The sequence below is a fragment of the Loxodonta africana genome, chromosome 2 (assembly GCF_030014295.1).
Source record: "Loxodonta africana isolate mLoxAfr1 chromosome 2, mLoxAfr1.hap2, whole genome shotgun sequence".
Taxonomy (NCBI): domain Eukaryota; kingdom Metazoa; phylum Chordata; class Mammalia; order Proboscidea; family Elephantidae; genus Loxodonta; species Loxodonta africana.
Window position 1 is genome coordinate 214,972,084 of NC_087343.1, and position 24,407 is coordinate 214,996,490.

The 24,407-nt window shown below is 42.2% G+C and overlaps 1 protein-coding gene across 4 annotated transcripts in view; it reads left to right on the plus strand.

Annotated features, from left to right (window-relative positions):
• Nucleotides 1-24,407, plus strand: part of DOP1B (DOP1 leucine zipper like protein B) — a 155,950-nt gene that overhangs the window by 111,849 nt on the left and 19,694 nt on the right. For all 4 annotated transcript variants that reach the window (XM_064279441.1, XM_064279440.1, XM_023559085.2 and 1 more), the window contains 5 exons: nucleotides 1,324-1,428; nucleotides 1,523-1,589; nucleotides 3,163-3,307; nucleotides 23,900-23,982; nucleotides 24,207-24,316. In XM_064279441.1, the coding sequence (XP_064135511.1) occupies nucleotides 1,324-1,428; nucleotides 1,523-1,589; nucleotides 3,163-3,307; nucleotides 23,900-23,982; nucleotides 24,207-24,316 (510 nt within the window). The remainder of the gene's footprint in view (nucleotides 1-1,323; nucleotides 1,429-1,522; nucleotides 1,590-3,162; nucleotides 3,308-23,899; nucleotides 23,983-24,206; nucleotides 24,317-24,407) is intronic.

Here is a 24,407-nt window from a genome sequence, read left to right on the forward strand (position 1 = left end):
GTTGACTTTTGATAAGGGTACTAAGTCCATCCAGTGAGGGAAGAACAGTCTCTTTAATAAATGGTGCAAAAAAAAAAAGGGAAAGAAATGAGAGTGAAGGGAATAATAGGCCTCATCTCAGGAAAGCCATGCCCTATTATTTTTACATATGTATCAGAAGTTTCTCAATATATAGTTCTCATCCCGGTATAGTCTTGTTGGTTAAGACAGTTGACCTGACGCAACACTCCTGGAGATCAGAGTTGAAAGAGGGTTCTAATTTCAGTGTCCCTGGGGTTAAGGTGGAAACCCTGGTGGTGTAGTGGTTAAGTACTACAGCTGCCAACCAAAGGGTCGGCAGTTCGAATCTGCCAGGCGCTCCTTGGAAACTCTATGGGGCAGTTCTACTCTGTCCTATAGGGTCGTTATGAGTCGGAATCGACTCGACGGTGCTGGGTTTGGCTTGGTGGTTTGGGAGTTAAGGTACAGCCAGACAAACTGTAATCTCAGTGTCCCTGGGGCTTGGGTACAATCAGACAAACTGTAATCTCAGGTGTCCCTGGAGCTAGGATACAGCCAGACAACCTGTTAACCCTCCACCCACAAGTGTCATTGTTGTTCTTTCCTCTGGGCGTTAAAGATGAGCCAGTCATTTCTCATCTTATGAGAGCTAGTGTGTATTGTCAGAGTAACTAATGGTTATTACACTGGCCCAAGTTACACTGAGCTTCACAGCAGCTTCAGGGTAGGTTTTTATCATCCTCCTTTTACAGAGGAGGAACTGCCAAGATCACACACGAGGTAGAAAGTTGGGGGACCAGGACTTGAACCTGGCACCTTCTGACTGCAATCTGAGCTCTAATCAACTCATCGGGCTGCCTCACTTTGTAGCAGCCATCACGGTCTCTTCCTCATTCTCCTTGAGGCTTGACCTGAGAGCTGCTGAAGGTCAGTTTCCTGGTGGCTGACCCCGACTGTCTGATGAGCGGTGCCACATTACCAGCAATGTCAGGGAATGTTAAAACAATGTCAGGCAGGATATTAGAGCTAGAAAGGCCCGAGAGGTCAAAGACGGTCATCTAGTTTAAGGCTTTTATTTTATAAACAAGGAATCCAGGAGGACCTGACCTTTCGGCAGCAGGATCCCAAGCCTGCCAACTCCCAGTTCTTGCCAGAATACCAAAATTTAGCTTGTGTGAATTTTAATACAAAAAGAGCAAACAGGTCAGTTAGATATGCCATTTTCCCTTCTGCTTTTCAACTGCCTGCTGCCAAAATCTTTTATTTTGACTTGTTCATGGTTGAGATGATTTTTTTCTGGTTTTTTTTTTTTTTTTTAAATAGGCTCCCAATACTAGCCTTGCAAGAGAACTTCCCTTCGTTGCTGGGAGTATTGAAGGACTCTGTGCAGTTGAATCTGGCTCCACCAGGCTACTTTCTGCTCCTCAGGTATCAGGTCACAACATTCACTGTCAGAGTGTTTCCTGCTGGGACGTTTTATTTCTGCAGAATTATTTTACCTGGAGCGTTTGTCTCTCAACAGCATGCTGAATGACTTTGTAACAAGAACTCCCAGCCTGGAAAGCAAGAAGTATCAGAAAGACCTGCAGGTGTGTATGTGAGAAAGTTCAGCAAGCCATTACTATCCCAGCAGCCTTGTTCCTGTTTTGCTGTCTATGGCTGGCGGCGTCGATTTTGACTCTTGGCAACCCCGTGTGAGCAGAGTGGAACTGCTCCATGGGGTTTTCAAGCTTTGACCTTGTCGCACCCCACTCAGCTCCAAGGAGCACATGTTGAATTTCAAAAAAAGAGGCAGAAACAGCCAGGTCGATCAGATCTAGCTTTTATTAGGGAACTTACAGAGGTCGATGTCAAGATTCTTGGACGGACAGTGAAACCTCTAGTGTCACCCAGGTAGAGGCCTGCGCATGGCAGTGTTGGGTAGGGCTTATATACTTAGTGCTTGCATGCAAGGATACCTGCAGGGGACCCAGGAAAATACACCTCTAATCTATGATGAATGGAGTTGTTTTTGTACTAGTTAATGGTTTCAATGCACATTACCACGAAGTCAAGTATTTGGTGTGTTTATTCCTGGCCAGGTTGCTGCTCTGTCAGGTACTCCAATATCTTCCCCGAAGTCTTTTGCAGGCAGGACCCATCTTGTATTGTTCAGGGCCCTCTCAGACCTTTCGGAAGCAGATCACCGGACCTTTCTTCCAAAGTGCTTTTGGGTGGGTTTGAACCACCAACCTTTCAGTTACTAGTCCAGCACTTAATGATTTGCACCCCCCAGAAAGGACATTATACTAGATTGTAAACATTGGGCCAAATTTGATTTTAAAGATCTGCATTGGTTCTCAACTCTAACTTCTTTCTTTCCTGTCTGTAGAGGGTTCAGGTAGATTTGGGGTCCATGTCTACTGATGGAGGTTCTTGTGTTGAGCTTGAGCAATGTATTTAAATGAAATTTAAAATGTATTTAACTACAATTTAAAATATGGTGCCCCTCTTCCCCACTGTGCTCAGATGTGTTTGGAGCTTACTCTTAAGCATAATTGGAATATCTCTCTCTATACACAGATTTATTTCCTTAAACCCTCTGTTCCCTTCCCCATAAAAGCAATACATACTTATAGAAAATTTTGAAAACGCTGAAAAGTAAAAGCAAAAATCACCCATAAGAAAAGCTCTTCCTTGCAGTAGAATGCCAATTAATAAATAGAGGTACAGTGATGGAATTAGAAAATCACTATTTTGTAACATTTATAATCATTGATTACATTAACTGAATGCATGTTAATAGCCTGGAATGGAAAGTAGGTAAACATAATGGATTTGGTGAAGAACAGGATATTTGCATGGTCTTGAAGGATCTCCCCATGAATTATTGTATTTTTTCACAAGTAACGTGTGCGGTTGGCAAAAACGTGTAACGTGTAATTTTTATATAGATTACGGGTTGGTAATATTTTGGATATATTGGGTTAAATAAAATGTGTTATAAAAATTAATTTCACCTATTTCTTTTTACATTTTAATCTGGTTCCTAGAAAATTTAATTTTATATATATGGCTCACGGTTGCGGCTTGCATTATATTTCTTCTGAACAGTGTGATTTTAGATGCTCTAGATTCTTTTCCTTACTAACTTCCTTTCCTCTTTATCCTGATTACTTCTAGGAAGTCACTCAAAAAATCCTAGAAGCAGTGGGAAACATTGCTGGCTCTTCCCTGGAACAAACCAGCTGGCTAAGCAGAAACCTGGAAGTGAAGGCCCAGCCTCAGATCTCTCTAGAAGAATCTGATGCTGAGGAAGATTTGTGTGGTAGGTGTGCAAGGGTCAGCAAGTAATGCCAGCTGCTAACTAGTGGTTCTAGTTTTTTCTTTTAAGTAAATTTTTGTTTTTACTTCTTACAATATAAATTGTATGTAAAGATTATGTCTCTGGATGGTGCAAATGGTTTGCACTCAACTACTACGAAAAGATTGGTGGTTCAAATCCACCCAGCAGCGCCACAGAAGAAAGACTTGAAATCTATTTCTGTAGTATCACAGCCATTGAAAACCCCATGGAGCGCAGTTGTACCCTGGAACACGTGGGGTCGCCAGAATAGGCTTGTTGGCAGCAGGTTTTTTTGGTTATACAGTAAAACCTGCAGAAGCCAGAACCTGTGTAAGGCGGAAACCTTTCAGAGAAGGAAAACTCAAATATTTTCCACTGAAACGAGTGCTAGAAAAGTGATAAGACTCTGTACCTTCTCAAAGGCAGAAAACTTGCAAGACCCAGAAAAACACTGAAGTCCCACCGAGCTCTGGCTCTCACAGATTTCACTGTAGTAAACATTAGAATTTCACTGGAGAGCATCTGGAGTGACATAAGCTCCCCTGTTAAACCTCCACTGAGCCTAGGAAATGGTCCACACGAGTCACTTCCCAAGAGACTTGGTGATAGAATATCAGTGTGGGATGAAGATGACAACGTGTTTTTCTTTTTGTGGAACTATAGAGGAAAAGCTTGGTAATCCTACATTTTATGTTGTACATTCCATTTCTGACTAATCTTCTCCTCACTTATCAAGTGTGTCATTATCTGACTTTTCTCATTTACTAAAATCTAATATCCGGCTATTATGCGCATTAACACCATACGCCTAGCAGTAAAGAATGCCAAGGTCTGAGGCAAGAATTAACACTGGCTGTGATAGTAATTTTTTTTTTTTTTTTTTTTGTGCTAGTTAAGGTTATGTGTCATCTTGTCTGGGCCGTGATTCTCAGTGATTTGGCAGTTAGGTAATGATATAATTTAGCAGTCGTGTAATGATGTGGTCATCCTCTATTCTGTGATCGGATGTGGTCATCCTCCATTTTTGCATAATGCCGATTTTTGCATAGCGACCTGGTCTTTGGAACCTAACCATGTTCATAAGTGACGAGTGACTATTACACATCCTTGCCTTTCAGTGATCCTTTGGGTTTAGCTCATTACTTGGAATGTGCAATTACTTGGAATTTATAGTGGAAGCAACATAGACTAGGTACACCCCAGCCTTCTTATTAGTTATAGCTTCCTAGAAAAACGGTTGGGAGACACTCGGAACTAATCAGTGATCAGCAAGATGCTCTTCAGGCATCTGTATTAAATGTGATGGTGTAGCTTGTCAGCTTCCAATGCCCCGGAAGACCACCAGGCAAACCTGTCAATCAAGCCAAGATGAGTTTATTAGACCTGCTATAATCAGGAAGAAAATTGGCAGTTTCTTCCATGCAAAAGAGGACATCCAGGTGAGGGTATGTACAGGATTTTAGGGCCCTGGCTGGGTGATTTTTGGCAGATCTTTTAAGGTAGGGAGCTGGTTGAGGTTGAGCCAAGTTAATGATAAAATAGCTTTGGATTGGCGGGCACAGTAAGGGTCTGAAAGTGAATCTTGATGAACAAGCTGCCAGCTTTGATAAGTGAGTTATTTTTGTTGGTTTATAGTTTTTTCTTTCAGAATTTAGTGTATCTTGGGGCAAGGCATTATTTTTTGCTAGTTCTCAGTATTATTTAACACAAGGACAAGAAAGCATGCCCAGTCCCACCCAGTACTGGAAAACAGGGACAAGACCGTATGTTTGGTGCCATTTTATTTAACACAGGAACAGGAAATCACATTAGTTTTAGTTCTCAGTATGAACCGCTTAGCACAGTACCAGCCACAGAGTAAATGTTCAGTAAATGTTAGCTTTTCTTGCTGCTTTCATAATCATTAGCAATAGCTACATCAGCAGAAACACAGCTAAATTTACTGTGTTTAGTATACAAGGAAGGAGCCCACGTGACACAACGGTTAAGTGCTCAGCTACTAGCCAAAAGATTGGTGATTCGAACCCACCCAACAACTCTGCAGGAGAAAGAACTGGCCATCTGCTTCTTAAAAGATTACAGCCAAGACAACCCTATGGGGCAGTTCTACTCTGTCCCATGGGGTCACTATGAACTGGAATTGACTCCACAGCACACAACGACAGCAAAAATATACAAGGAAAGAGGAGTCAGTCAGGCAGGGGTCTTCTGGTTTCAAGTAACAGAAATCACCTTAGACTAACTGAAACAAAGACAAGAAAACAAAACCGTTTTGACTCATGTAAGTGAAAAGCCCCTGGTCAATATCTGTTTTAAGGCATAGCAAAAGCGAGGTTTCAAAGGAGGTTAAACAGGTCTCATGCAAAGATTCTGTTTGGCTCTCCTGGGTCATGTGCCTGACCCAGAGTTGGAGAGGAGGGCCGATTCACTGAAGCCCCATGAAATGGACTGTCTACCAGAAAGAGAGTGCTAATCCCAGAGGAAAGGGGGAGGGAGATGTGCTAGACAGACAGATAGCAACACTGCAGTCCATTCCTTCCATCATATTTGTTTGATAGCTAGTTTTGTGGTTTGCATAAAAGAAATAATTGTACTTAATTCTATAATAAAGATGCTGTAACTAGTGTACTATCATTTGCTGGTATTACCCGATTATGCTTTCTCAGGCTGTGGGTATGGTTACAGTTGTGGTTGTAGGGAGAGTGAGGTCTTGCTTCTACTTGGCTAATTTGCCTTTGGTTGTTTCTGTCATACATGCTGATGAAACTGCTTCTTCACCCCAAGCACAGCTGTGGGGACTGTTAGAGTTCAGTGTTACTGGGTCTGGTTTTTGTGCAATAGTTAAATTTAACCTCAAGCCAAGACTCTACTGAAACGATTACCTGAATTTTTTTATTGCTCCTATTTAGAAATCATAGAATTCTAAACTGGGACTGATTTTTTAGCATCTCAGTAAGACTTAATCAGCAAATTGTAGCACACCACAAAAACTACCATGTGTTTGGATCATTATTTTTTTTCAGTCTTGCTGAACGAACTGCGTACACATATATTGACTATATAAAGCATGATACAAAATGATTTTTTTCTTTTTCTCCACTTACAATTTTTATACGTGCAGTGGATGTACAAGTCTGTGAGAAAAGAAGTCTTAATGTGCGCTGGGCACGGGCCACGCATTGTGTTCTAGGTCCTGGTGCTAGAGCAGCAAATGAAGTTAGGGGGGCCACTACTCTCATAGAGCATAGGAGAGATGATCAAAAAATAAATCACCATGCTCAATATCATATGTCATTAAAGAAAGAAAAAACCCATTGCCACCAAGTTGATTCCAACTCATAGTGACCCTATAGGACCAGGTAGAACTCCCCCACAGGGCTCCAAGGCAGTAATCTTTATGGAAACAGATTGCCACATCTTTCTCCTGCAGAGCAGCTGGTGGTTTTGAACCGCCAACTTTTCAGTTAGCAACAGAGCGCTTAACCACTGCACCACCAGGGCTCCTTTCCTATGTCATAAGGGAAGTAGAAGTTAAAATAACAATGAGATACCACTACACACCAATCACGATGGTTAAAATCCAAAACACTGACAACATCAAATGCTGGTGAGGATGTGGAGCAATAGGGACTCCCATTCATTGTTGGTGAGAATGCAAAACGATACGGTCACCTTGGAAGACACTGTGGCAGTTTCTTACAAAGCTAAACATAGGCTTACCGTATGATCCAGCAATCACGCTCCTAAGTATTTACCCAAATGAGCTGAAAACGTATGTCCAGATAAAAACCTGCACATGGATGTTTAAAAACTCAGTAGAAGCTTTATTCATAATTGCCAAAAATTGGAAGCAACCAAGATGTCCCTCAGCAGGTGAATCGAATAAACAAACTGTGGTGTATTCATACCAAAAAACCAAAACCCACTGCTGTCAAGTTGACTCCAATTCATAGCAACCCCATAGGACAGAGTAGAACAGCCCCCATAGGGTTTCCAGGGCTGTAAATCTTTACGAAAGCAGGCTGCTGTGTCTTTCTCCTACAGAGTGGCTGGTGGGTTTGAACCGCCAACCTTTTGGTTAGCAGCCAAGCACTTTAACTACAGTACCACCAGGGCTCCTGTATATTCATACAATGGAGTAGTACTCAGTGATAAAAAGAAATGAGCTACCAAGCCACAAAAAGACATGGAGGAACCTTAAATGCATACTGCTAAGTGAAAGAAACCGTTCTGAAAAGGCTACATACTGTACGATTCCAACTGTATGATGTTCTGGAAAACACAAAACTGTAGGGAAAATGAAAAGACCAGTGGTTGCCAGGGGCTCGGGTTAGAAGGAGAGTGAGTAGGTGGACCACAGGGCATTTTTAGGGCAGTGAAACTATTCGGATGATTCTGTACTGGCGGACACATGACACTATGCATTTGTCAAACCATAGGACTGTACAACACAAAGAGTGAACCCTAATATAAAGTATGGACTTTAGTTAATAATAAAGTATCGATCCTGGTTTATCATTTTAACAAATGAACTACATGAATGTGAGATGTTACTAACATGAGAAAATGTGTGCAGGGGATACAAGAGGTGTCTCTGTAATCTGTGCAAGTTTTTTATAAACTTAAAGATGCTATAAAAAATAAAGCCTATTAAACCAATCAGATGCAAGAGCATTTTAGGTGGTACTTAGCACAGTGAGGAAAATAAGTGTGATGTCATAAAAAAGTGACTAGGATTGGGGAACCACTTTCGATATGATAGAACACGTCCCCAAGGAAACAACTGTCCTAGTGAAAACTACTAGACAGATGCTTTGCTCGAAATTATAACCAAGAATTTTGTTGAAGGAAAAAGACAAGATCATTTTGTGAAATGGAGACTCACACAGGCGCTCAGACAAGAGGCTGCGTGTGTTCTGGCTTGCAGGGAGGGCAGTGAGGTATTTATCAGGCAGAGCAAACGAAAAAGCAAAGTGGGTTCACAGCATAGGGGGTATAGGAGAAGGAAGGAAAATTTACAAGGGGTTGTGAAACTACAAGGTTTCCTGATATCAATCTCTTATTGCCCAATGCCAATTGACTAAAACAATATTTCTAAAGCAAGCCACATAAAGATTCCTGATGTGGGGGGTTTAGTGATTGTAGCCCAGTTCAGCCTTAGTTGGAGTCCTTGAAACCTAAAAGTCAGCCATTTGGTTAGGAAGGAGATTAAATCAGCTCCAACTTGAAGCCTTTTGAAATGTAAACATTCCCCATCTGGCTAGGAGGGAGTGTGTTAGGGCCTAGAACAGTTCACCTAATGAATTGCTGGAGAGCAGTTAAGATAGCAAGATTATCTACCTGAGCTAAGGCCCTGATGGAAACCCTGGTGGCATAGTGGTTAAGAGCTACGACTGCTGACCCAAATGTTGGCAGTTCAAATCCACCAGGCGCTCCTTGAAAATTGTATGGGGCAGTTCTACTCTGTCCTATAGGGTCGCTATGAGTCAGAATCGACTCGATGGCAACAGGATTTTTTTTTTTTTTTTTAAGGTCCTGGTAGCTGCATTCTTTGTGTCACGAGCAGTTCAGACTTTCACAGGAAGCCACCTTGTCTTTTGTGGAAGGCAGAGGCAGGCTTCAAACCTAGTTGCAGCTTAATTTAAAGTAGAATTTCAGTTTAGGTCAGGGGTTAACCATTTCAGTCATGCCAAGCAGCCTCAGTTTTAAGCTTTGCTTATTCGCGACACTTGTAATGAGAAATAAAAAATGAGGAGGCAGCCATGCAGAGATCTGGGAGAGGCACTGCAGAGCCAATGGCAAGTCCTTGAGGCAAGAATGGGCTGAGACCAGTGTGGTTGGAGCTTAATGAGGGTAGTAGGAGATGCTCAGAGAAATGGAAACTGAAGGTTTCTGGGCTTTATAGAGCAAAGTAAGGAGCTTAGGTTTTATTCTACTTGTTATGGGAAGCAGTTAAAGTATGTAGGGTAGCAACACGATCTTATTCAGTCATTAGAAAACATCCCTTTGGCTGCCATGAGCAATATGGACTGGAAGTCCAGTTAAAAGAATATTACACTGGAGGGGAGATGAGAGGGTGGAGGGGGTTAGAAGCTGACGAAATGGACACGAAAAGAGAGAGTGGAGGGAGAGAGCGGGCTGTCTCATTACGGGGAGAGTAATTGGGAGTGTGTAGCAAGGTGTATATGGGTTTTTGTGTGAGAGACTGACTTGATTTGTAAACTTTCACTTAAAGCACAATAAAAATTATATATATAAAAAAGAATATTACACTTGTCTTAGTTATCTAGTACTGCTATAACAGAAATACCACAAGTGGATGGCTTTAACAAAGGAATTTATTCTCTCACACTCTAGGAGGCTAGAAGTCCAAATACAGGGTCCCAGCTCCAGGGGAAGGCTTTCTCTGTCTGTTGGTTCTTAGGGAGGGTTCTTGTCATCAATCTTTCCCTTGTCTAGGAGCTTCTCAGTGCAGGGGCTCTGGGTCCAAAGGGCACCCTCTGATCTCAGAACTTCTTTCTGGGTGGCATGAGGTCCCCTTGTGGAAGTACTCCACTATGCTGCCAAAAACGTATACTGTTAATCTTTCTTCCAGCTTTCCCCAAAGGGATTTATGGCGTTTTACAAGGGTGACTGTTCACTGGGAAAAAGAAAATAATCAGACCTTTCGGGGATTACTGGATATTGGCTCTGCACTGGAAACCCTGGTAGTGTAGTGGTTAAGAGCTATGGCTGCTAACTAAGAGGTCAGCAGTTCAACTCTGCCAGGCGCTGCTTGGAAACTCTATGGGGCAGTTCTACTCTGTCCTACAGGGTCACTATGAGTCGGAATCAATTCTACAGCAGTGGGTTTGGTTTTTGGGTTTGGCTCTGCACTGACACTAATTCCAGGAGACCCAAAATATCACTGCGACCACCAATCAGAGTGGGGGCATATGGAGGTCAGGTTATTAATGGAGTCTGGGCTTATGTCCACTTCACAGTAAGTCCAGCAGTTCCCCGAACACATCCTATAGTGATTTCCCCAATTTAAGAATGCACAGTTGTAATAAATAATATGCTCAGTGTTATGCATTGAATTCTGTCCGCCAAAAGTGTGCGTCAGCTTGGCTAGGCCATCATGTTTCCTAGTATTCTGTGATTGTCTGCCATTTTGTCATCTGATGTGATTTTCTATGTGTTGTAAATCCTGCCAGTGTGATGTTGATGAGGGAGGATTAGTGTCAGTTATGTTAATAAGGCAGGACTCAATCTATAAGATTAGATTGTATCTTGAGTCAGTCTCTTTTGAGATATGGAAGAGAGGACCAGCAGAGAGACATAGGGACCTCATACCACCAAGAAACAAGAGCCAGAAGGATACCACATCCTTTGGACCTAAGGTCCCTACACGGAGAAGCTCCTTTACCAAGGAAGATTGATGACAAAGACCTTCCCTCAGAGCTGACAGAGAGAGAAAGCCTTCTCCTAGAGCTCACACCCTGAATATGGACATCTAGCCTCCTAGATTGTGAGAATAAATTTCTCTTTGTTAAAGCCATCCACTTGTGGTATTTCTGTTATAGCGGCATTAGATAACTAAGTCACTCAGCAACTGGCAGAACCCCTACATTACATCTCTGACAAGTGGAGTAGGGCTATTAAGGTAGGAAAAGCCAAGTGGAAGCCATTAGAACTGCCTCTACCTAGGAAAATAGTAAGCTAAAAGCAATCCTGAATTCCTAGAGGGATTGCAGGGATTACTGCCACCATCAAGGACTTGAAGGATGGAGGAGTGGTGATTCCTACCACATCCCTATTCAAGTCGCTTATTTGGCCTGTGCAAAAAACAGATGGATCTTGGAGAATGACAGTGGATTATTGAAAGCTTAACCAGGTGATGACTCCAATTGCAGCTGCTGTTCCAGATCTGGTTTCCTTGATTGAGCAAATTAATACATCTCCTGGTGCCTGGTGTGCAGCTGTTGATCTGGCTAATGTCTTTTTCTGCATACCTGTTTCAATCGACCACCAGAAGCAGTTTGCCTTACCTGGTAAGGCTGGTAGTACACTGTTGGTTTTCTCCCTCATGGGTATATCGACTCTCCAGCCCTGTGTTATAATTTAGTCCTCAGGGACATTGATTGTCTTTCTCTTCCACAAAATGTCACACTGGTCCATTACATTGATGACGTTATGCTGACTGGACCAAGTAAGGAAGAAGTGTCAAATGACTCTGGACTTACTGGTAAAACATTTACCTAGAGGGTGGGAAATTAATCTGACAAAAATTTAGGCACAGGGGGGCGAAGATGGCTGACTCGGTAGACACTACCTCGGATCCCTCTTGCAATAAAGACCTGGAAAAACAGGTGAATCGATCACATATATGACAGTCTACGAACGCTGACCATCAAACACAGATCTAAAGAGTTCACCTGAGTGACAGAGACTGAGAACGAACAACCACGGGGAAGCAGCGACTGGTTTCGGAGCCTGGAGCCAGCATCCCACTCAGGAAACCTCGGCGCCGGGCTTTGGAATGGGAACAGGGGAGCTGAGCACAGCATCCTGTGACGGCGCAAAGACGGGGCGCAGCCCTAGCCCCCTGAACTGACCTCGGGGGAAGCCCAGCCAGCACACGCAGGCAGCGCAGCGACGCAGCTGACAGGAAGAAAAGTCACCAGGAGGCAGCAGCTGGTTTTGGAGCCAGGAGTGCGGCGTCCCTGCTGGGGAACCTTGGCGCTGGGCTTTGGACTGGGAGCGGAGGAACTAACTGTGGCTTCTGAGACAGCGCAAGCACAGGACGCGGGCCTGACCCTCAGAGGCAAGCTCTACCCAGCCAGCACACACAGTCGACGTGCCCCTCAGGAATCTCAGATAAAACAGTCATCCCAAGCAAGATAAGTAACTTTGTCTATATTTAGGGGTGCTAATCTCTCCTATTTATCTGAACCCTCCCCTCCCCTTCCCAGGCGGCTTCATTAACATTGGAATTTCCTGAGCCAGAGAGTGAACTGCACGGTGGGTTTTCTTTCTTTTTTTTGGTCTTTTCCTAACACATTCTCCTGGACTGAGAGAAGCCAGGGACCAAAATCCTTCCCTAATTGGACTAAAAACACAGAACCAGCTCCAGCAAGCATATGTGATCCACAGTCTTGGGCTTTCATCCCTGCAGGGAACAAGGTGGCTATTATAACGCAAAGGCATTTCTGATAGGGATCTGCCTGTAATTGTTTTAGCGGATTACTGGAAAGACAAGTTTCCCAGGTCTGATATCTCTGCATATTCAAAGAGCCCTCACTGACCCACAACAGGGAACTGAGGGCTGAAGCTCCCCCAAGACCACCTAGCTAAGGAGGGTGACACCTACCAATCTGTAGAGGTACTTGCACTGGGGGCCTAAAGTACAACTGCAGAGCCCACCCACCAAGGTGCTTTAGGAATAGAGACACACCTACCTCACTGGCACTTGGGGGAAGCCTGTCAGCATTCTGCCCCCCACCCCGGAGTGTGAATCCCTGCTGCTACTAGAATCTGGTGCACACAACTATCACCACTACTTCTCTAGGTGGATAGGTGACAGTCTGCACCACACACTAAAAAAAAGATGACCCAAAATCAGATTCTACTCAAGAATAGTGAATGGACTCAGGCTTATATATCTGGTAACAGCCCAAACCAGCTGGTAATAGGACATAAGTGAGTCAAGGGCTACAACAATCAAGACAGCGCAATCTAGTAGCCCATCTACGTATATTGAAAGAAACCAAAACAAGGTAAGACTCAGTGGGCAAATATAGAATAAATCACTACAATGTCTTAGTGATGGCTCAGAGACAGCAGTCGATATCAAACCACATAGAGAAGCAGGCCATGATTGCTTCTACAACTCCCCAAACTAAAGAATCAAAATCTTTCCCAAATGAAGATACAATCCTGGAATTGCCAGATACAGAATATAAAAAACTAATCTATAGAATGCTTCAAGACGTCAGGGATGACCTCAGAAATGAAATAAGGCAATCTACAGAAACAGCCAAGGAACACACTGATAAAGCAGTTGAAGAACTCAAAAAGATTATTCAAGAATATAGTGGAAAAATTAATAAGTTGCAAGAATCCATAGAGAGACACCATGCAGAAATCCAAAAGATTAACAATAAAATTACAGAATTAGACAACACAATAGGAAGTCAGAGGAGCAGACTCGAGCAATTAGAATGCAGAGTGGGAGATCTGGAGGACCAGGGAATTGACACCAATATAGCTGAAAAAAAATCACATAAAAGAATTTAAAAAAATGAAGAAAACCTAAGAATAATGTGGGACTCTATCAAGAAGAATAACTTGCATGTGATTGGAGTCCCGGAACAGGGAGGGATAGCAGAAAACACAGAGAGAATAGTTGAAGATCTGTTGGCAGAAAACTTCCCTGACATCATGAAATAGGAAAGGATATCTATCCAAGATGCTCATCAAACCCCATTTAAGATTGATCCAAAAAGAAAATCACCAAGACATATTATCATCAAACTTGCCAAAACCAAAGATAAAGAGAAAATTTTAAAAGCAGCCAGGGATAAAAGAAAGGTCTCCTACAAAGGAGAATCAATAAGAATAAGTTCATACTACTCAGCAGAAACCATGCAGGCAAGAAGGCAATGGGATGACATATATAGAGCACTAAAGGAGAAAAACTGCCAGCCAAGGATCATATATCCAGCAAAACTCTCTCCGAAATATGAAGGCAAAATTAAGATATTTACAGATAAACACAAGCTTAGAGTATTTGCAAAAACCAAACCAAAGCTACAAGAAATACTAAAGGAAATTGTTTGGTCAGAAAACCAATAATATCAGATACCAGCACAACACAAGGTCACAGAACAGAGCATCCTGATATCAACTCAAATAGGGAAATCACAAATACAAATTAAGATTAATTAAAAAAAAAAAATCAAAACAGGGAATCATTGAAGTCAATATGTAAAAGATCACAATAATCAAAAAGAGGGACTAAATACAGGTGGCATAGAACTGCCATATGGAGAGGGATACAAAGCGATATAGGACATTACAAGTTAGGTTTTTACTTAGAAAAATAGGGGTAAATATTAAGGTAACCACAAAGAGGTATAACAACTCCATAACTCAAAATAAAAACCAAGAAAAACATAACGACTCAGCAAACATAAAGTCAAATACTGTGAAAATGGGGAACACACAATTTACAAAGAAATATGTCTCAGCACAAAAAAGTAAGTGGAAGAATGAAATTGTTAACAACACACACAAAAAGGCATCAAAATGACAGCACTAAACACATGCTTATCTATAATTATGCTGAATGTAAGGGGACTAAACGCACCAATAAAGAGACAGAGAGTCTCAGACTAGATAAAGAAACACGATCCGTCTATATGCTGCCTACAAGAGACACACCTTAGACTTAGAGACACAAACAAACTAAAACTCAAAGGATGGAAAAAAATACATCAAGCAAACAATAAGCAAAAAAGAAGAGGAGTAGCAATATTAATTTCTGACAAAATAGACTTTAAAGTTAAATCCACCACAAAGGATAAAGAAGGACACTACATAATGATAAGAGAGACAATTGACCAGGAAGATATAGCCATATTAAATATTTATGCACCCAATGACAGGGCTGCAAGATACATAAAACAGACTTTAACAGAACTGAAAAGTGAGATAGACACCTCCACAATTATAGTAGGAGACTTCAACATACCACTTTCGGAGAAGGACAGGACATCTAGTAAGAAGCTACATAGAGACACGGAAGACCTAACTGCTACAACCAACCAACTTGACCTCATTGACTTATACAGAACACCCAACTGCTGCAAAGTATACTTTTTTTTCTAGCGCACATGGAACATTCTCTAGAATAGACCACATATTAGGTCATAAAACAAACCTTTGCAGAATCCAAAAAATTGAAATACTACAAAGCATCTTCTCAGACCACAAGGCCATGAAAGTAGAAATCAATAACAGAAAAATTAGGGAAAAGAAATCCAATGCTTGGAAACTGAACAATACCCTCCTGAAAAAAGACTGGGTTATAGAAGACATTAAGGAGGGAATAAAGAAATTCATAGAATGCAGCGAGGATGAAAATACTTCCTATCAAAACCTCTGGAACACAGCAAAAGCAGTGCTCAGAGGTCAATATATATCAATAAATGCACACATACAAAAAGAAGAAAGAGCGAATATCAGAGAACTGTCCCTACAACTTGAACAAATAGAAAGTGAGCAACAAAAGAATCCATCAGGCACCAGAAGAAAACAAATAATAAAAATTAGAGCTGAACTAAATGAATTAGAGAACAGAAAAACAATTGAAAGAATTAACAAAGCCAAAAGCTGGTTCTTTAAAAAATTAACAAAATTGATAAACCATTGGCCAGACTGACTAAAGAAATACAGGAAAGGAAACAAATAACCCGAATGAGAAACAAGATGGGCCACATCACAACAGACCCAACTGAAATTAAAAGAATCATATCAGATTATTATGAAAAATTGTACTCTAACAAATTTGCAAACCTAGAAGAAATGGATGAATTCCTAGAAAAACACTACCTACCTAAACTAACACAATCAGAAGTAGAACAACTAAATAGACCCATAACAAAAAAAGAGATTGAAACGGTAGTCAAAAAACTCCCAACAAAAAAAAGCCCTGGCCCAGACGGCTTTACTGCAGAGTTCTACCAAACTTTCAGAGAAGAGTTAACACCACTACTACTAAAGGTATTTCAAAGCATAGAAAATGACGGAATTCTGCCTCACTCATTCTATGAAGCCACCATATCCCTGATACCAAAACCAGGTAAAGACATCACAAAAAAAGAAAATTATACACCTATATCCCTCAAGAACATAGATGCAAAAATCCTCAATAAAATTCTAACCAATAGAATTCAACAACATATCAAAAAAATAATCCACCACGACCAAGCGGGATTTATACCAGGTATGCAAGGCTGGTTTAATATTAGAAAAACCATTAATATAATCCACCATATAAATAAAAGACAAAAACCTCATGACCTTATCAATTGATGCACACAAGGCATTTGACAAAGTCCAACACCCATTCATGATAAAAACTCTCAGCAAAATAGGAATTGAACGAAAATTCCTCAACATAATAAAGGGCATCTATACAAAGCCAACAGCCAACATCACTCTAAATGGAGAGAGCCTGAAAGCATTTCCCTTGAGAACGGGAACCAGACAAGGATGCCCTTTATCACCGCTCTTATTCAACATTGTGCTAGAGGTCCTAGCCAGAGCAATTAGGCTAGACAAAAAAATAAAGGGCATCCGGATTGGCAAGGAGGAAGTAAAATTATCTCTATTTGCAGATGACATGATCTTATACACAGAAAACCCTAAGGAATCCTCCAGAAAACTACTGAAACTAATAGAAGAGTTTGGCAGAGTCTCAGGTTATAAGATAAACATACAAAAATCGCTTGGATTCCTCTACATCAACAAAAAGAACATAGAAGAGGAAATAACCAAATCAATACCGTTCACAGTAGCCCCCGAGAAGATAAAATACTTAGGAATAAATCTTACCAAAGATGTAAAAGACCTATACAAAGAAAACTACAAAGGACTACTGCAAGAAACTAAAAAGGACCTACTTAAGTGGAAAAACATACCTTGCTCATGGATAGGAAGACTTAACATAGTAAAAATGTCTGTTCTACCAAAAGCCATCTATACATACAATGCACTTCCAATCCAAATTCCAATGACATTTTTCAATGTGATGGAGAAACAAATCACCAACTTCATATGGAAGGGGAAGAAGCCTTGGATAAGTAAAGCATTACTGAAAAAGAAGAAGAAAGTGGGAGGCCTCACTCTACCTGATTTTAGAACGTATTATATAGCCACAGTAGTCAAAACAGCCTGGTAATGGTACAACAGGCACATAGACCAATGGGACAGAATTGAGAACCCAGACATAAATCCATCCACATATGAGCAGGTGGTATTTGACAAAGGCCCAGTGTCAGTTAATTAGGGAAAAGATAGTCTTTTTAACAAGTGGTGCTGGCATAACTGGATATCCATTTGCAAAAAAATGAAACAGGACCCATACCTCACACCATGCACAAAAACTAACTCCAAGTGGATCAAAGACCTAAACATAAAGACTAAAACGATAAAGATCATGGAAGAAAAGAATAGGGACAATGTTAGGAGCCCTAATACAAGGCATAAACAGAATACAAAACATTACCAAAAATGACGAAGAGAAACCAGATAACTGGGAGCTCCTAAAAATCAAACACCTGTGCTCATCATCACCAGAAGAGTAAAAAGACTACCTACAGATTGGGCAAGAATTTTCAGCTATGACATCTCCGACCAGCGCCTGGTCTCTAAAATCTATATGATTCTGTTAAAACTCAACCACAAAAAGACAAACAACCCAATCAAGAAGTAGGCAAAGGATATGAACATGTACTTCACTAAAGAAGATATTTAGGCAGCTAAGAGATACATGAGAAAATGCTCTCGATCATTAGCCATTAGAGAAATGCAAATTAAAACTACGATGAGATTCCATCTCACTCCAACAAGGCTGGCATTAATCCAAAATACACAAAATAATAAATGTTGGAGAGGCTGCAGAGAGATTGGAACTCTTATACACTGCTGGTGGGAATGTAAAATGGTACAACCACTTTGGAAATCTATCTGGCGTTTTCTTAAAAAGTTAGAAATAGAACTACCGTACAATCCAGAAATCCCACTCCTCGGAATATACCCTAGAGATACAAGAGCCTTCACACGAACAGGTATATGCACACCCATGTTTATTGCAGCTCTGTTTACAATAGCAAAAACCTGGAAGCAACCAAGGTGTCCATCAATGGATGAATGGTTAAATAAATTGTGGTATAGTCACACAATGGAATACTACGCATCAATAAAGAACAGTGACGAATCTGTGAAACATTTCATTACATGGAGGAACCTGGAAGGCATTATGCTGAGCGAAATTAGTCATAGGCAAAAGGACAAGTATTGTGTAAGACCACTATTATAATATCTTGAGAAATAGTATAAACTGAGAAGAACACATACTTTTGTGGTTACGAGGGAGGGAGGAAAGGAGGGTGGGAGGGTGTTACTTACTGATTAGTTAGTAGATAAGACCTACTTTAGGTGAAGGGAAGGACAATACTCAATACAGGGAAGGTCAGCTCAACTGGACTGGACCAAAAGCAAAGAAGTTTCCGGGATAAACTGAATGCTTCAAAGGTCAGTGGAGCAAGGGCAGGGGTTTGGAGACTATGGCTTAAGGGGACTTCTAAGTCAATTGGCAATATAATTCTATTATGAAAGCATTCTGCATCCCGCTTTGAAATATGGTGTCTGGGGTCTTAAATGCTAACAAGCGGCCATCTAAGATGCATCAATTGGTCTCAACCCACCTGGATCAAAGGAGAATGAAGAACACCAAGGTCACATGATAACTAAGAGCCCAAGAGACAGAAAGGGCCACATGAACCAGAGACTTACATCATCCTGAGACCAGAAGAGCTGGATGATGCCCGGCCACAACTGATGACTGCCCTGACACGGAGCACAACAGAGAACCCCTGAGGGAGCAGAAGATCAGTGGGATGCAGACCCCAAATTCTCATAAAAAGACCAGACTTAATGGTCTGACTGAGACTGGAGGAGTCCTGGCGGTCATGGTCCCCAAATCTTCTGTTGGCCCAGGACAGGAACCATTCCCGAAGACAACTCATCAGACATGGTAGGGACTAGACAGTGGGTAGGAGAGAGATGCTGATGAAGAGTGAGCTACTTGTATCAGGTGGACACTTGAGACTGTGTTGGCATCTCCTGTCTGGAGAGGAGATAGGAGGGTAGAGAGGGTTAGAAACTGGCAAAATTGTCACAAAAGGAGAGACTGGAAGGGCTGACTCATTAGGGGGAGAGTAAGTGGGAGTATGGAGTAAGGTGTATATAAGCTTATATGTGACAGACTGACTTGATTTGTAAACATTCACTTAAAGCTCAATAAAAATTATTTAAAAAAAAAAAAAAGGACAACAATTTATAGTCCTTTTAGTTAAATATCCTTCTCACTGCATATGTGCTCCTAATTGTATAAATGGAACTCAAGGACAAAATTCTGCTTAAAAAACTGTCTGCTTGTGTCAAAAACAGTAGCACAAATTTAATCAGAAAAAAAAAAAAATTTAGGCATGTTCCACCTCAGTGATATTTCTGGGGGCCTAGTGGTGTGGGGCATGTCAAGATAATGCCTTCTAAAGTGAAGGATAAGTTATTGCATCTGGCACAAGTGAAAAGGAGGCACAGTGCCTAGTAAGCATCTTTGGATTTTGGAGGCAACATAGCCTTCATTTGGATTTGCTACTCCGGCCTGTTTATCAGGTGACTCGAAAAACTGCTAGTTTTGAGTGGGGCCCAGAACAAGAGAGGGCTCTGCAACAGGTTCAGGCTGCCGTGCAAGCGGCTCTACCACTTGGGCCACATGACCGGGTGATCCAATGGTGCTTGAAGTGTCTTTGGCAGATACAGGTGCTGTTTGGAGTCTTTGGCAGGCCCTGTTGGTGAATCAGAAAGCAGACCCTTAGGATTTTGGAGCAAAGCCCTGCCATCTTCTCCAGATAACTACTCTTCTCTTGAGAAACAGTGTTTGGCTTTTTACGGGACTGAATGCTTCATCTTGAGCTACCAAGTCACCATGCAGCATGAGCTGCCCATCATGAACTGGGTGTTTTCTGACCCACAGAGTCATAAAGTTGGCTGTGCACAGCAGCACCCCATCATTAAATTGAAGTGGTGTATATGAGATGGGGCCTGAGTAGGACCCGAAGGCAGAACTAAGTTGTATGAGGAAGTGTCCCAAATGCCCATGGTCTCCACTTCTGTCACATTACCTAACATCTCTGAGTCTGCACCTATGGCCTTATGGGGGGTTCCTTATGATCAGTTGACTGAAAAACAGAAAACTCATGCCTGGTTTACAGATGGTTCTGCACAATATGCAGGGCACCACATGAACGTGGACAGTGGCAGCACTACAGCTCCTTTTTGGGGCCTCTCTGAAGGACAGTGGTGAAGGGAAATCCTCCCAATGGGGAGAACTTCAAGCAGTGCACCCGATTGTTTACGTTGCTTGGAAGGAGAAATGACCAGATGTGCCGTTGTATACTGATTCATGGGCTGAGGCCATTTTTCTGACTGGATGGTGAAGGACTTGAACATGATTGAAAAATTGAAGACAAGGCTTAATGTGGAAGAAGTGTGTGGATAGACCTCTCTGAATGGGCCAAAGAAGTGAAGATATTTGTTGTCTCATGCAAATGGTCATCAAAGGGCCACAGGGTAACTCAGCAGAGGAGGATTTTAACAAAAAAGTGGATAGGATGACATGTTCTGTGGAAACCAGTCATCCTCTTTCCCCAGCCACTCCCATCATTGTCCAATGGGCTCATGAATGAAGTGGCCATGGTGGCAGATATGGAGGTTATGCCTGGGCTCAGCAACATGGACTTCCACTCACCAAGGTCTGTTTGGCTCCAGCCACTGCCGAGTGCTCAGTCTGCCAGCACCAGAGACCAACACTGAGTCCCTGATATGGCACTATTTCTCAAGGTGACCAGCCAGCAACCTAGTGGCAGGTTGATTACATTGGACCTCCTCCTTCATGGAAAAGGCAGTGTTTTGTTCTTACTGGAATAGACACTCTAGATATGGATTTGCTTTCCTTGCCCCTAATGCTTCTGCTAAAACTATCATCCGGGGACTTACAGAATGCCTTATCCACCATCATGGTATCCCAGACAGCATTGCCTTGAATTGAGGGACTCGCTTCACAGCAAATGAAGTGTGGTAATGGGCCAATGCTCATGGAATTCACTGCTCTTACGATGTTCCCCTTCATCCTGAAGCAGCTGGCTTGATAAAACGATAGAGTGGCCTTCTAAAGACACAATTATGATGCCAGCTAGGTGGTAGTACTTTGTAGGATTGGTGCAGTATTCTCCAGGAGGCTGTATATGCTCTAAACCAGCCTCAAATATATGATTCTGTTTCTGACATAGCCAGGATTCATAGATCTAAGAATCAAAGGGTGGACGTAGGAATAGCACCACTCACTATTACCCGTAGTGAGCCACTCACAAAATTTGTGCTTCTTGTTGCCAGTCTAGAGCTCTTAGTTCCAAAGTGAGGAATGCTCCCACCTGGAGATACAGCACTGATTCCAATGAACTGGAAGTTAAGAATGCTACCCGGCCACCCTGGGCTCCTTATGCCTATGGATTAACAGGCAGAGAAAGGAGTTACCATGACGGCTGGTGTGATTGATCCTGATTACCAAGAGGAAATTGGATCGATATTACATAATGGAGGCAAAGAAAAGTATGTCTGGCATGCAGAAGATCCCTTAGGGCATCTCGTAGTACTACCATGCCCAGTGATTAAGGTCAATGGAAAACTACAGCAACGCAATTCTGACATGAGTACTAATGGCCTAGACTCTTCAGGAACAAAGGTTTGGATCTCCAAACCAGGACCAGCTGAGGTGCTTGCTGAAGGCCAAGAGAATAGGAAATGTGTGGTAGAAGATAGTTCTAAATACCAGTTACAACTGCGTGAACCATTTCCTTGATATAAATCACCCTCTCTTCTTTATGTATATACATATATACACACATACATATATGTAACACTTCACTGGTTTTGCTTCTCTAAAGAGCTCAACCCAAGGTAGCAGTGTTCAGGCAAAAGATAATATTGGCTTGGAGGCAGAGGCCACAGAGAGAGGTGGACTGATTTAAACGCCGAATCAACAGGACTTGCTGATAGATGTATGATTAATAAAAAAGAGAGCACAATTAAAGATGACTTTAGGTTTTTGACTTAAGTAATCTATTAAGATGGGGAAGACTGAAGGAAGGAGATTTTAGAGAAGGGAATTGAGCTCAGTTTTACACATATTAAATGTGAGATGCCTGGAAAGGAGAGGGAGCCAGTGAAGACATTAAGCAATCACAGGGCAGGAGAAAAACAAACAGAGCATAGAGTTGTGGAAACTACCAGAAGAAAGGATTTCAAGAAGGAGGGGAGTAGATAACCAAGTATAAGGCTGCCAAGAAGTAGAGTAAGATAAGGGCAGAGACTCACTGGGCAGGGCAATGTAGAAGTCATTGGGGGCGGGTGGTGTGGATGATGACAGAAACCCCGACTGCAGGAGGCATAAAAGAATGTGGGAGGTGAGGAAGTGGGGACAGTGAGAGTAGAAAACTCTGTGAAGCTTAATTGTAAAGAGGGCAGTAGCCAAGTGGGACGGAGGATCAAAGGATGGTTTGAATTGATTTGTTTTTAAATTGGAGTATATCAAAGCCTCTTTGTGTGCTGATGGGAACAGTGCAGCAGAGAGGAAGAGATTAATACCAGAGAGAGAGAGCAATCACAAAGCAAAGTCCTTGAAGGCCATAGGGCCAGGATTAGTATCATAAATGGAGTTATTGTTATTTGATAGGAGCCAGGGACATGTCTGTTAAAGCAGAAGAGGAGGTAGAGAATACAGATATAAATGCTCTGGGTTAGTAACTCAGTGGCAAAGTGAGAGAGTTCCTGTTTGATAGCATTTTCTCAATAAATATGAGGTGAATTTGTGAGCTGAGGACGAGAGTGAGGGATATTGAGGGACATGTGAAGATGTGAAAGAATTGTGTTCTAGAATGGGAAAACCAGCATACCACCCAGGAACACGTGGGAGTACCTGGCAGGTGTCTTTTGAGGTTCACAGTCATGAAGGACGTGAGATGAGCTGCTCAGCAGTGCAGTTTTCTCCAGGAACATTTAGCTAGGTGAGGGCTGCACACACAGACCATGGCACGTAGCATTTTTCTAGGTGAGCACTTTAGAGGGAGAGAGAAGCAAAGGAGCCAAAGGTGTTGGCAAGGTAGACGATAGACCGTTGGAGGGAAGGAGAGAAGTGAAAACCTGGAGCCGCTGATGGGCAGTCAAGGTGATAGGCTCAGGGGATTGGTGGTATTCAGGAAATTGCTGGAGTAGGGTTCGGGGTGGGGGGATGAGCGAGCAGGAAAGAGAAAATGTGATCAGTTTAGGGCACTCAGAATGGAGATTATGGATGTAGTGTTCCTGAAAATTGGTGAGGTCGAGGTTAGGACAGTGGTGGCGGATGGTTGAGCTGGAGCAGAATAAAACGTTGTTGGAAGAGAAAAAGTCAAGGGGCTTAGAGGCCTCGATGTTAGATGAATCATCCAAGTGAATGTTGAAGTTCCAAGAGTGATGACGAGACTAGAAATGGAAGGAAGACTGAATCAGTGTAAATGCATTTGATCAAAATGTCCAGATTTAGTTTCTGAAATTGCACATGTTAGCAGAGAAGAAAACCATAAGTAATATTTACATATACAGTCACTATGAAAGGTGAGAACTCATGACTCAAGTTCATGTGATGCTTTTGGGGGAGTAAATGGCGACCCGCCCGTGACAACTAAAACCCAAATGCCTCTGTTTCAGCGGAAGCTGCCGCAGCTTCTTCGATGGTGTCTGCATCTGCCCCTTCGGTGTACAGCGTGCAAGCCCTCTCTCTCCTGGCAGAGGTAAATACAGACCTGCCTGGTCATCCCTGTGTAAACGATCGCCAGCAGGACCAGGCCTTCCCTGCTCAGGGCCCAGGGCCTGTAGGCAGCCCCTCCTAGGGGAGCTTCTAAGTCCGGCTTGGCCTAAAGCTGCGCCGTGGAATTTCTTTGTGTTGTGATTTGAGGACTACATTTCTTACTGTCACTTCAGGAGATTCCCGCTTTTTACTGGCTCATTCTTTTAGGTTCTGGCGTCTCTCCTGGACATGGTTTATCGAAGTGATGAGAAGGAGAAGGCTGTGCCCTTAATTTCACGCTTGCTTTATTATGTTTTCCCTTACTTGCGCAACCACAGGTAATGCTGTCTTCTCCATTTTACCCTTCCCATATGTAAGAAATGTGGATATGTAGATACGTAAAGAATCGAACCAAACAGGTCTCCTTGG